The following is a 12,840-nucleotide window of genomic DNA, read 5'->3' as shown; positions in this document are numbered from 1 at the left end:
CAACGCCGCGCTCCCAGCGGCCACCTCGCCGCCACCCGGCCCGGCCCGCAGTGGATGACGGGCGGCCGCTAAAGATGGCGGCTGCAGGGGGGACGGGCTGCATCGGCTGCGTTTAATTACGGATTTCACATAGTGAACAAACATAGAGACTTGGTTCTCAGCTCAAATACGGCTCTCAAGGGAGGGGAAAAAAAAAGTTCAGGCATTATTGCTTCATGTAAAAGAGGTGCTGTTGTAGTCTGTCCAATATTTGTACACGTACAAAACTAATCTTCAATTGAAGATCCCTCTTTTTCTATCTGCTTTGGGTTTCTTGGTCTGGGGCGCAGGCAGCACAGGGGCTGCTGAGGCTCCAAACCACGCGGGCACCTTCCTCTTGGCCGGGGGATGGGAGCTCTGCAAAGAGAAACAAACCACATTCCTACATCCAGTTGTAACTTCCAGCTCTGCACCTCAAACAGCAGTTGTCAGGAGACACCCATCAACTTAAGGAGGGCAGCGGAAGGCTGCCGTCTCCGTCAATTGCAAGGCTTTTTCCAAGCAGCTGGCTATGACTGAACAGGTGGCAGGGAAACAACATGCCTGCCATAGAGCACTGGCTCACCTCTACCAGTGCTATCCTTAGCAATTGTACTGAAACTAAACACAACCAAATAAATCTGCCTAAAGGGCACATAAAGTAACAAGTGTGACACCCAGGGAAGAAGGCAACCGCTGATGCGTTACCAGTCTGAGGTACCCAGGTGTCAGCTGCCTTCCATGATGACTACTAAAGCCTCCTGTGATGCCACAGGTGCCTGCCCCTCACAAGCTGTACAGCAAGTGATGCTGGTCAAAGCCATATGAGCAACCTTTATAGAGAAATGCAGTGTCTGTGTTCACACAGCTTGTTTACGTGACCACCACTGCAGAAACCCTTGGTGTGATGAGCAGCAATCACCCACAAACACCTTGGAAGAGCCAAATGTGCCCTTGGGGTGTTTGGAAGCACTTGCCACTAGAGGGCTGCCAAGATCTACTAGGGAAAAACTTCCTAAAGCAGGATGCTGCTGCAGAAGTGGCGTATTCAGGCTCAGCAAGGGCAAGACAACAGACATGTTATACTGCATCACACCCGTTACCATGAGAAACTGGCTGACAATTCAGGGTAAGGATTTATACACAAGAAAAAGCACAAATAGAAGCTGTGTTTTGCTTTAAGATCAACACCGAAATCACCACCTATGTGCTCTATGCTCTAGTCCCGGCAGAACTACTGGCAGCCTCACCTTTGGCTGAGTGTCAGCAAACAGTTCTTCACCAGGACTGAGGGCTGGCTGGTTCCTGGAGGCCAACTGGTCTGCTGTACCCCTGTTACCTGGCTGGGCATCATCTGTGCTCCACGTGGCCTTTGCAAAGGGCAGTAACAAAGGAGGCTGTTACATGTATCATAGCATTAGAGCACAAACTAGATTCTTCAGAAGTAAATTAGTTTAATTATAAGGAGTTCCAATACTCATCCTTAATAATATCCCTAGCTATTTCTAATCCATTTCACCAAAACAAAATTCATTATAAATAGAGGAACTAAAATTTTCACTTGGGCCTTTTTTTCTACCCCCAACCCCATAGGGAAGAAGAATACATCCTCTGTCCCAGTGGCTCCAAGAACTCAAAATACTTGTTTCCATGTCAGCGCTGCTCTCTGTGTAGTCTGGTCTAGTGGCTGGCGACCCTGCCCACAGCACAGAGTGAAACTAGATGATCTTGGAGATCCTTTTCAGCCATTCTATGATTCTATGATTTTCAGACATGTCTTTCAAGCAAAGGTGTTAGTTGAAAACGGCATAGTGGGCACAAATCTATTAACCCGTGATTGGTACATCATGTCTGTGCATTAGTGATGGAAACAACTGAAGCTAAGATTTTTGCATCAACTACACATCTCTGATTCGCGATTTCAGTCTCACTTAGAGAATCATTAATGGCTAATAGCTACTGCATGCTTTATTATAGTAAGAATAGCTATTTACCAAAGCTGAGGGAACCACTTGTGGATGTTTTTTTTCATCTCCTTCCTTCAGTGTAGGACTGGTCAAATCATCCTACAAAGAAATAACGTTAAATATATATATATCCGTTATATATATAAATATATCCATTAGCAATTTTCAAAAGCTGTTTGCTACAGGGAATTGTTAGAATGAGGATTTTTTCTAGGAAATGAAGTCTCTTTTAATAAGCCTTTTTTTTTTCCCCTTACATTTGCAGTCTGCTCATTTGTACAACACTACCTTTATCTCTAACAGTATGTCATCCCTGTTATTAGCTCCAAACAGCTACCAGCAGAAGGAAAAATGTCATCACAGCTTATACACTTGAACTGCCAGGTCAACTTTGGGAAACAAAATAAACATGCTCAGACGCTTTTTGTAGGATCAAAACAGTGCTCCGGGAGGCAAGAAACAATCAATTTGATAAGGCATGAAACATTATCTTTGCCCCAAGTTAAAGAAACCATCCCAGATCTCTGTAAGGAACAGACATGAAGTCCTTGTGCAGGCAGGCAGCAAAAGGATTCACAGTTTGCAATTTCTTTTTATCATTCTCACTTGGAGCAACTCTGAGGGCAGCCTTTTGTATAAAGTGTTGAACTGCAACTTGTGAAGACACTGAGAGGCAAGCATGGAGCTGGGAAGGCTGGTCTGTCTTTTTTCAAACTGCAGTAGCAAGCTCGGTATTTCCTTCTATTGGAAATTTCTCCCAGTGACTCAGACATGACACTTCTAGTTACTACAGCTACATCCAGCAGCCTGAGCAAGAGAGGCACTCATGAACCTTAAAGCTTAAGAGCTTTCTAGACAGAAAGGGATTCAGTTTTCCCACATTAGGCTGGTGATCAGGTACCAATAAAGGCACAACAGGGACTGTTTATAAATGGTCCGGCTTATATAGAGCTTTCTTACCAGGCAGAAATTTCAGTTTCATAATCTTACATTATCTCAGCTACTCAAAACTCCTGGATGTTACAGGGAATCTTTTACACTCACTTCCTGAATGGCTGAACAATAGCAGAAGATGATCATCCCTATTCTGAGCCCATTATTAAGTTGCAATTATAATGGTATATACAGCAGGACCAGGGGGCTGATCTCTTTCCTAGGCCAGCACTTCAGAAGAGGAACCTCCTGGCCAAATCTCAGAGGAGAAGACAACTCCTATTCAGAGCTGAGTAAAAGGTAGACTGGGAAGATGGAGATGCTAAGCAGTACTGCAAACAGCAACAACAAACAGCATTTGGCCTCCTTCTAAAAAGACAAAACATTTTCACAAAACCAGTTGTGTAGATTTTTACTAACCTTTCTTCCACTCCATAAAGCTTTGCCCCCACTTGTTTGGTCTCCTCCTGTCTTTTCCTGCTGCCCATCTGACAACACAAGCATCCTTTTGGCACCTGAGCCATACTTAGATTTATTGCCATCCTTTTTCTCCAACAATGCAATAGCCATCTGGATGAGATACAGTTCGATATTTGCAGGAACAAATTTTCTAATTGCTTGAATTTTGGTGGTGTCTTGGAAAAAATAAATAAAAGTAATTATTTTAATTGCCTTCCCTCTGTTTGACTATTTTCTCATGTTGTAAAACACATCAGTTGTTTTTCAGAAAAGGATGGATTAAGGAAAGCCTAGAAGTTCCATGAGGAACTATATCACATGTTCACAGGATTAATTCCAGGCTCATTTACAGAACATACCATCTCACATTCAGTATAAAACATCATAATCATCTTAACTCTAACCTGCCTCTCCTGTCAACCATTTTCTCTTGAGATGAAGACTATATACACAGGTTAAATAGCCTCCCATCTTCTACTGTGCTGGAAAGGAGAACCTGTACGGCAGTATGTTTAAGGAAGTAAAGCTGAGAGTCTGGTTGGGCCTGTAACTGCTAAAAGGACAAATTAATCTGCAGTAGGACAGGAGTACTGCAAGTGGCAAGCGAGAAAAATTCTGTAAACTTAAGTAATTAACTCCTAGGGAGAGACTGAATTTTCAGTGCCTCATGTGCAGAGCCACAAATCCATATGTGGTTGCTTCCATCTTCTGAACCAGCCCATGGTACCAGATGACGGGGTTAAGATAAAGAGCTGTATTTCCTGCACTATCCTGCTTCCTCCTCGTAAACATAATTTGCAGACAAACTTCCCTGCAGAAATTTTACAGCTCTGCTTCAGCATATTGTCCATAAGCCAGTACATACAGAAAGATCCTGCCAGGAAAATTTCTTTCAGTTTGCCTTTCAACTGAGTAAATAAATACACTTTTAAGAACAGTGCCTAGACCTTTTCCAGCACAGTACAGTGACATGGAAGCACGTATATAGTGCTACCTTTTTTTGATCTTTTATGAAGTGTGATTGCCTTGTTCTGAAACAAACCCAAAAGGAAACCAACAACTGTCTTTGCAGTGCTCTGCCGTGCTATAACCACAAGTCTTCAAAAAATAATAGGTGCTACCTAAAGCAGTAGCAGAACACTGATCATTTTCATCCCCATCATTAGCATGCCACTACCATGGGAAGCTTCAGACAGTTGCTGTGATGCTCACCTGAGTCAATAGGAGGATTATGGATAATATCAGAAATGATCTGTTGAACTTCAGGAGTCAAACCTGCTCGCTCCAGGTTGACAGGATAACCAGCTTTCACTGCCCGGACCAAGTGAGTGCCAACCTCAGTAAGAGGAAGAGATCTGGTCTCACTGATAGTCCTCTATGGAAACAAAAGAAGAGGACATTAAGGTGGCAGAAGTGTCTGAAATACATCCAAAAGCCTGGCAAGTTCCTGTACCCAAAAACCCACCAGGGATACCCAGGGAGCCCCATAGCACTTGAACAACCTAAATGCGACTTGACCTTAGCTTTCCTTTGTAACAGGAAACACACCTTTAGAAAGTCTGAATGAGAAAGCCACATTTGACACGTAGCCTTACAATTTTGCACTGAATCTCCACATGACCTTCACTTTGCAACATTACACTCTTACACACGGACATGGCACAGGCAAAGGAATAGGGCTTTGCTATCTAAAGATTCAAGAGAGTTAGTGAAAGAGGAAGTGACCATCACAGGGAGGAACTTACCAGGGAGAGATTCTTCTCTTGGAACAGGACATAGGTGACATGCTCTGAGGGAGACAGAGCTTTAGCATTCTTCCAGGGACATGTCTCTTTCTGATCTGTAGATTCAGATTTGGGGAATATGTCCGTCTGAGTGAGATAAAGAAGAGTAAAAGGATTATATCTCAGTAACAACTAATGAAACACCCTCCTATTATCCAAAGAAGTAACAGAAATGGAGTCATTCATCACCATGCAGACTGATTTTGGCCACAAAAAAAAAGCAGAAAATCAGGATGCATACTCGTTTTCTTAAGATGGAAATGCACAAGTATGAACTCATGAAGAAAAAGCCAAAAAATAAGCTATCAACACAAAACTCAATTAGTACTCATGACATATGTAAAATTATGCCATCAGAACAAACTGTGGTATTCCATCTGTGGTTTTTGTATGGGAAATTCCTCCATGTATTTTAAACTTCAGCTTAACAAAGACTTCTTGAAAAACAGGAATAGTTTTGATCCCCATACCTAGGTCCATTAGCTTTCTCTTTAAGGAGGAATATGACGAGATGTTTAACGTAGTGAGGAATTATCTCAATCACGACAGAAGTAGTATCACTGCTCTACTTGCTTTCTAGACATTCTAATCCCAGTATCCACAGATATATGTAGGAATTCACCCCCTTAAACAGCTGCATATCACCTCCAATCCTATGCTCCACGGTCCCTCTCTGGTAGCGTCTCTTACCATTATGGGGGCAAGCGTGATGAGGAGCTACTTTACAGGAAATCTCAGAAGTAAATCAACAGCGTTGATAAAAGTCAGGCACCAGACTTTTACTAGTCTGCTGAGGACAAGCTGACAGAAACAAAGATGAGTCTTTCCATCAAAATCTACTGTGGCAATAACCTTATGGGGGCCATTTCCTATACCCTTGGTCTCCAAACCCATATCACAATTAACTAGCTTCAAGCTCTTAATAATATAGCACCATCGACCTGGTTAGACAGCTGTACTTTATAAGCATGGCCAACAACACCAGTCCATAACATCAGCCAGGTCCTGATGTCATTACTATGCAGCGCATTTGGATTTGGAAGGCCTATATGTATGCCAGGTTGCTATGCCTGGATGGAAAAAACTGTTAAAAACAAACAGTGAGGGAGGAATCCAACAGCTGCAAATCAAATTATGATCCTCCTGGCACCTGAATTCTAAAAGACACTTAAAGTAAACAATACCTGCAAACCATTTGCTTGGCAGAAGTCCTTAATCTCATCCAGGAGAAGGACCAACATTGTCGATTTGGCTTCAGATACACCATCAATTCTCTTCACATTCTCAACAGTTGTAGGCCTGATCCAGGATAAATAATGTAAAGTTGGCATTTTATTTAAAAACAAACAGACAAACACTAGAATGAAGACACAAGTCTGATGTATTCAGCCTTCTAACTTACTGGGGTAAGTAGTCTACAAGGTTACTATGACTAATGGATGGATCAGAAAAATGCTACTCCTTCACAAATGAGGCATGCTACCCCAACAATGCAGAAAGACAAAATGTGACTTGGCTCGTGATTATTTATTTATTTATTTATTGAGTTTTTCTGATATACATGTATGCTGGCTTTACCTCTTTCGGGCCATTTCCACCAGGATCTTATTGGTCGCCAAGACAGCAGGAGGAATTATCTTCTCATTAGCTACCTTCTGCCTAGCAGTCAGCAACTTGCCATAGAGAGCAGTCTGTGAAGAAAAGACAAATACTCACAAAGAAGCTTTAGATCAAGCATGCAGAAACGATTCAAATATGAGCTGAAAAATTATAGCTTCTCTAATCTTTCCACTAATACACAAAAAACCCTGCACCCCTTTAAGGACATCATATTGAAATTCTCTTTCAGGACTCCTACTCATAACATCTTTGCAATGTCAAAGAGCTGCCCAAAACAGCTGTTCCGATACAGCAGGAACTGTGCTCTACAGGTTGACTGTATTTTGCAGATATCCTCTCTTGCCAAGACTCACCTCTAGTTCATTTTCTTGTGATGAAACAGGTCCTCGGGGCCTCAAGGGAGATTTCACTGGTGAGTGCACTGGGGGACTGATGAAATACACATAGTCAGCACTTGAGTCTGATCAATTTGTTCACAAACTTTGTATAACGCTGAAGTGAGCAACAGCCCTATCTGTTTTGCTTTATTTGTTGTGGGTTTTTTTGTTTGGTTTTTTTTGCCTGCTATTTGACAGTACAGTCAGATTGTGGCAAGCACCTTATGCCAGCAGCAGCACTGATACAGGACTTGAGCTGATAGGAGCAGAATTAGTAGCATCACATAGCCAAATTTATGAAAATTCCTCTGTGTGTTCTATAACTTCTATAACTATAAAAATAGCCTTTTGCTGTAAAAACAAAAACTCAGATAAACACTGCATTTCTGCTAACAAACCACCTGCATCACTACCTGCATCTGGATGATTGTACTGTTAAAGTGTATTCTTGGAAGCATTTGTCCATTCATGTTGTTATTCTGACAGCATCCACAAGAAACATCTCTCATTTCTACCAGCCAGTAACATGGATCTTTGCCAAAAAGAGCTAATAACTTTAAAAGCATTGGTGACAAAGGCATAGTTGCTGTGCTGTAAGCAGTGTTAGCTGATGTTCCATTCTATACAGACATGCCTAGTGGTAACATCACAGCAACCAGCCTACAGGCTCAGGTGCTTAAGAAATTTTACCTCTAATTAGGCTGCCACCATTATACTCAAATATTCACAAGCAGACACAGTAGAATATATATCTTCTCCTTGTTTTGCTAAGCAAAGTGCAAATGAACTTGTTTTAGACTGCAGCTATCCCTGAAATGATTTTTCTCCATACAGCTACAGTGGAAATCTTTCAGCTTAAGTGAGTTCTGGTTTTCCTATCTTCTGCAAGCTTCAGGATGCAGAAGAATGAAGAAAGAAAGAAGAATGGAACTGCTCAGAAATGCAAGACGGGTTTAAACCTGAAGCTACACATAGTCCTGGAGAACAAATTACTTTTTCTGCCCTTTGCAAAAGCTTGTTTTATTTATTTTTTTTTGACCACAGGGAACCTGGGTTTGTCTCAGTCTTCTCCACATTAGTGCAGAAAGGCAGATACCTATGAACATTCATGCTCACTTACAATCATTGCATGGGACATACTTTTAGTTCTGCCATCTTTGAGATGTACTCATAACTTGCCAACTCTTTGGCTTCATTATTATTTAACTGAAAACTATTATTCTCAATTTCTTATTTAAACCACAATTTCAAATCCATTACATTTTCAGCCATCACATAGAAGACACTGACTGGAAAAAAAAGAAAAGAAAAAAAAAAAAGAATGGCCACATTAGAAGTACCCAATATAAAGCTGCAGTTAGTCCATTTTTATTAACATTTTCTTTTTTTTATTCCTATTGGATTTGAAGTAAAGCCAGTTAGAAAGTTTGTACTTCTATACTTAGTAAAACTTGTTCTACAAATTTAAAGTCTTCTTTTCTTTTAATACTAATTACTTACAATCAAACATTTTATGGTCACCTCTAAGTGGAATATCTGTTTGAATAGCTGCATTACCAACAACATCTGTACTATTAATGTTTAGAAGAGCATACCTGTTAACCATGGTATTGCTTCTTGGAGGAGTTCCAGCTTTTCTCTCATATGCAAACATTTCATACAAAGACATCTATAAAAAACAACAACAGAAGAACAAGACAAATGAGTGCTAATTTAACAGTATTTTCCTGACATGCTGCTATAAGCAGGAAAAGATACATTTGCTACACCATGACACACTTAACCTAAACAAGGAAGGGCCAAAGAATGCAAGAGTAGTTGTACACATACAGACCTGCTTAACTGGTGACTGCTTTGCTCCTTTTGTGACTGGGGAGCGCTGCATGGAGATCACAGCTGAAGGTCTATGGCTGTAATGAAACAGAATTCTTTTCTATTTGAATTGACTGAATCATTTGTACAGGGACGCAGCCATTTTAAAACATCAACATTTCACTAAGCAAACCGAGTAGAACCTTGTGTAAGGCTATTCTGGGCAAATAACAATTCTGCTTTTTTAAAGTTATTAAATAAAACAAACCAAACTTCACCACTTCTGCAGACTTACCAAGACCTGAAAAAGATTTCACAAAAGTACACACACACAGATAGACAAACCATTACACATTTGTGTTGAATCAGTTCTTTTTGCAACACAGGCGTAGAGCACAGGCTGAGAATGTGAAACAGAAAAGCTAAATTTTATGACAATGTAGGTCAAGTGCAAAACTGGGAGAACAAACTTAGCTGCTCTAGTTAAAGACTAATTCAATTGCGTAACTCATCAGCAGTAAAAAAAATAGTAAATCTTCCTCTAATATTTCCTGCCTTCGGCAGATCTTCTAGCTTTTTTTTAATATTATAATAGTACCTAAGGGAAAGCCTAGGCTGCTAAGTCCACTGCAGCAATCTCCTGTCCAATCTGCCACTTCCAGAACTAGTCCGCAGAGACCAATGACCTAGATGATAAAAATAGAGTGCTTAAGAGGAAGCATCGTTATAATTACCTTCTTGGAGTTTTCTGTAGGTTTAAGTCTTCATTGGACTGTAACAGAAGACTTGGATTTGAGGCAGATGCAGCTTTTGAAAGCCAATTTCTACCCTGTAAGGAACAGACAATATGGCTGAGCTATAGATTACTCAGAAGCCTTTAAGGGGTAGACTCATACCAAGAAGTACCTTCTGGGTAAGGCCACATGTTGTTGCAAACTTGTTACGCCCAGAGACTTCTCTGAGGAATCCTTCCATTATCAGCTGCTGGCTGAGTGATTTCCACCAGCTCTCTGTCCAGTCTTTTCCACTACCATACAAAGCGTGTTTCCTGTATCTGTCTGGCAGTCGCTGAGAATTCTGAAATGGAGAGAATCGGTCAGGTTTCTCCAGCCCTTTAGGAAGGAAGTTTCCAATATAACCTGCAAGATGTATCATGAGATATGACGAACGTGTCCCCGAGAACACAAACCTCCTAGAACTTCTCTGCAAAGTCACAAGCCAAAAGAAAATTTCATTCAAGTTTACACAATATCCACAACAATAACCACACTTAAAACAACTCAATGAAGAGCACAAGCCATGCTTATCACCTTGTTCAGTGCCACTTAAAGAGTGATTTCACCTTTGCTAATGCAATCCATTTTTGTGTTGTGAAAACATTATGAATTCAAAAGGCAAACTACACTGACATGACTAAACTGTAAAACTGCCTCTGCATATGGAGGAAGTGACAGGACAGGACAAGGGTGCAGAGACAGCTACAAGTGCTATTTCTCAACACTGTCACCATCATTACCTACACATTTTTGCCAGCAATGAAAAACAGCCTGCCTGCTGCAGTTGTCAGCATGGGGCGGCCTGCTGAGCTCCATCATGTCCTCAGGGTTCACAGGAGAGAGAGACAAGGAACTCCTGCTCAGCTCATGCAGCAAGAGGAGTAGAAGGAAGAGGGCCTTTCTTCAGCCTTCAGCACACGGGGAATGGCACCATGTGGAAGGTGAATACAGCTTGCTGCACAATGGGACTGGAAAACTGAGTCCTGAATTAAAGCAAGTCAGGGAGCAGTAAAAGCCAAGTTTTACAACCTCATGTCTAGACAGCCCTCGTTTAACTCTTAACACAAATTACTTGAAAGCACAGCAACATTCCTTTCAGTTTTGCAGTTACATTATTTACTCCAGTAGCTGCACATTTTCAGAACATGGTGTTAACTCTGAGAGCAAGTCCAACAATGGATATCTTTATAAAAGGAATAAGATGCAAAACAGTAAACTTCTTGGCCATACTCAGGATAAGCAATGTCATGTCGTTTTAATGTCTGGCAGTCAGTCCAATGCCAAACCTACAATTTTAACTGTTTAGAATTTATTAAATGTTAGAGTTACTACTAAAAGCCATTTGCAACCAATCACTAAGTCTATTATTAACAATAAAATCATGGCTGACATAGCTATAAATTCACCTGTGGGCTGATAAAAGGAGCTCAGTTCTAAACATTGTGTTCTTCTCAGTTTTGCAGGGTTAGTGTAATATTTCTGTCAATGCAGCTCTAATTACACGTTTCCCAGAGGGCCTTGTATGGCCTGACTCAGCTTTCAACTATTAAGTGAAACCTGGTCCCTCCCATCATCTACCTGAAGTCTGTTGGAGGCAACATGGACTTACTTGTTATAAAAAGATACCATAAGCTTCTTTGAAAGAATCAGTTTTCCATAAGACACATAAATTTCTGAAGCAATGTACCGCTCATACCAGTGGGCTATTTCACACATTTGCTCTAGAGGACAAACTGAGCAACAGAGCAAAGAAAATCACCATTTTTAAAGGGTATGTTAGCCCAGTGAAAAGTAGTAAGAATTTCTTCCATATTAGCAGTGCAAACCTGACAATTCTCCCAATAATGTCTAGCAAATAAATTATTAACTACTTTAAGATCTACAAAGATGTATTTTCACTCTAAGCAGACTTGTGTGACAATTAGACAGCTCTGCATAGCACACGTAACATTACACATTTCTAAGCTGAGATCTTGGGCCATATAACAGGCTGAATATTGAACCTTTTAGAAAAGCAGAGCTAAAAGAAGAGCTCAGTGTCAGCAGCTGTTCCTTTGTTGTACCTATGTAAAGGTAAGTACAGCATGCTTAGGAGATTCACCCTATTTATTGACATTGCTTTTAGAGGCAAGTCTAATTTGTTCCATGGGAAGTGTTGCTGAAGAGCTTCAGGAAATCTATCCTAACTCTCCACAGTTACATAGCGCTCTAAGAAAAAGGTACTAAAATAAACATGCATATCAATGTATTGTCTATCAACAAAGAGGGCAGGACATCATAACATTCCCTTTTCTCTCAGAGCACAAACAATAATTTTTAATATAACTTACAGAACCTCGGAGAAACAGTATGGGAACTCTAGTTCCAAATTTCTCTTCCAGGGCGCTTACTGCAGAAAGCAGCTGATACGCTTGTTTTCCAAAGTCCTGTAAACCACCTTCTGAATCACTGGAGGTTGCCAAACAAGAGGTTCTGAAAGGCACAAAGAAAACTAAACTTAAGAATAAACAAATCGAGCCTCCTCTTTGTCAAACACTGTCTATTAAGTGGTAACCAAATAAATTACACATCTTGAGTTACATTTAAAGGCATCATTAATTGTTCAAATGGGTGTAAAGAACTAGAACTGAAAGTGTGAGTCCAAGCAAGATCAATGTCACGTGTGATTAAGACAGCTGCACAACCAAACACTAAACAATTCTTCAGGATACTTGCTATGACAGAACAATGTCATCCCACCAATCCTCTGGATTTAGTATTTTCATATGTGGACTGTCATTGGTATAAAACTTTCTTTTGTTTGTTTTAGCTGCACCTAATAGCCAAGAGGTTGTTTCTTTCTTCCCAATAAACACAGGCAAAGTGAAAATAACAGAAGAGCTACCCTATTTGCTGTGTCTTGTTATTGCATGTGTTACTGAGTAGAAAAACCTATTAAAAAAAGGAAAAGAAAAAAAAAAAAAACACTTCCAAAAAAGAGAAGTGTGCAGTGTTCTGCATTTCAAACAATTTGAGTTTTGCAATACAAATTCACTGTGTGGTCCTTCACTGAGGCACACCACTGCAACTGCAAACAAATTGAAGGTATGATCTC

The 12,840-nt window shown here is 40.6% G+C and overlaps 1 protein-coding gene across 10 annotated transcripts in view; it reads right to left on the bottom strand.

Annotated features, from left to right (window-relative positions):
• The window catches only part of WRN (WRN RecQ like helicase), a 63,192-nt gene that overhangs the window by 639 nt on the left and 49,713 nt on the right, over window positions 1-12,840 (bottom strand). For 6 of the 10 annotated variants that reach the window (XM_085546533.1, XM_085546534.1, XM_085546531.1 and 3 more), the window contains 14 exons: window positions 12,077-12,218; window positions 9,877-10,047; window positions 9,705-9,799; window positions 8,993-9,068; window positions 8,754-8,827; window positions 7,135-7,210; window positions 6,740-6,852; window positions 6,346-6,460; window positions 5,123-5,248; window positions 4,590-4,752; window positions 3,339-3,553; window positions 2,013-2,084; window positions 1,269-1,415; window positions 94-396 (listed from right to left, as the gene is read on the bottom strand). In XM_085546533.1, coding sequence (XP_085402659.1) covers window positions 274-396; window positions 1,269-1,415; window positions 2,013-2,084; window positions 3,339-3,553; window positions 4,590-4,752; window positions 5,123-5,248; window positions 6,346-6,460; window positions 6,740-6,852; window positions 7,135-7,210; window positions 8,754-8,827; window positions 8,993-9,068; window positions 9,705-9,799; window positions 9,877-10,047; window positions 12,077-12,218 — 1,708 coding nt within the window. In that variant the 3' untranslated portion in view covers window positions 94-273. Of the gene's footprint in view, window positions 1-93; window positions 397-1,268; window positions 1,416-2,012; window positions 2,085-3,338; window positions 3,554-4,589; window positions 4,753-5,122; window positions 5,249-6,345; window positions 6,461-6,739; window positions 6,853-7,134; window positions 7,211-8,753; window positions 8,828-8,992; window positions 9,069-9,704; window positions 9,800-9,876; window positions 10,048-12,076; window positions 12,219-12,840 lie in introns of those variants that run through there. The other 4 variants (XM_085546540.1, XM_085546536.1, XM_085546537.1 and 1 more) reach the window with 2 other exon arrangements.

Source organism: Coturnix japonica, chromosome 4 (genome assembly GCF_054131305.1).
Source record: "Coturnix japonica strain WE chromosome 4, WE-NBRP24, whole genome shotgun sequence".
NCBI classification, from domain to species: domain Eukaryota; kingdom Metazoa; phylum Chordata; class Aves; order Galliformes; family Phasianidae; genus Coturnix; species Coturnix japonica.
Note: the sequence above shows the minus strand (reverse complement) of the source record. Positions and strands in the feature narration are given on the sequence as shown.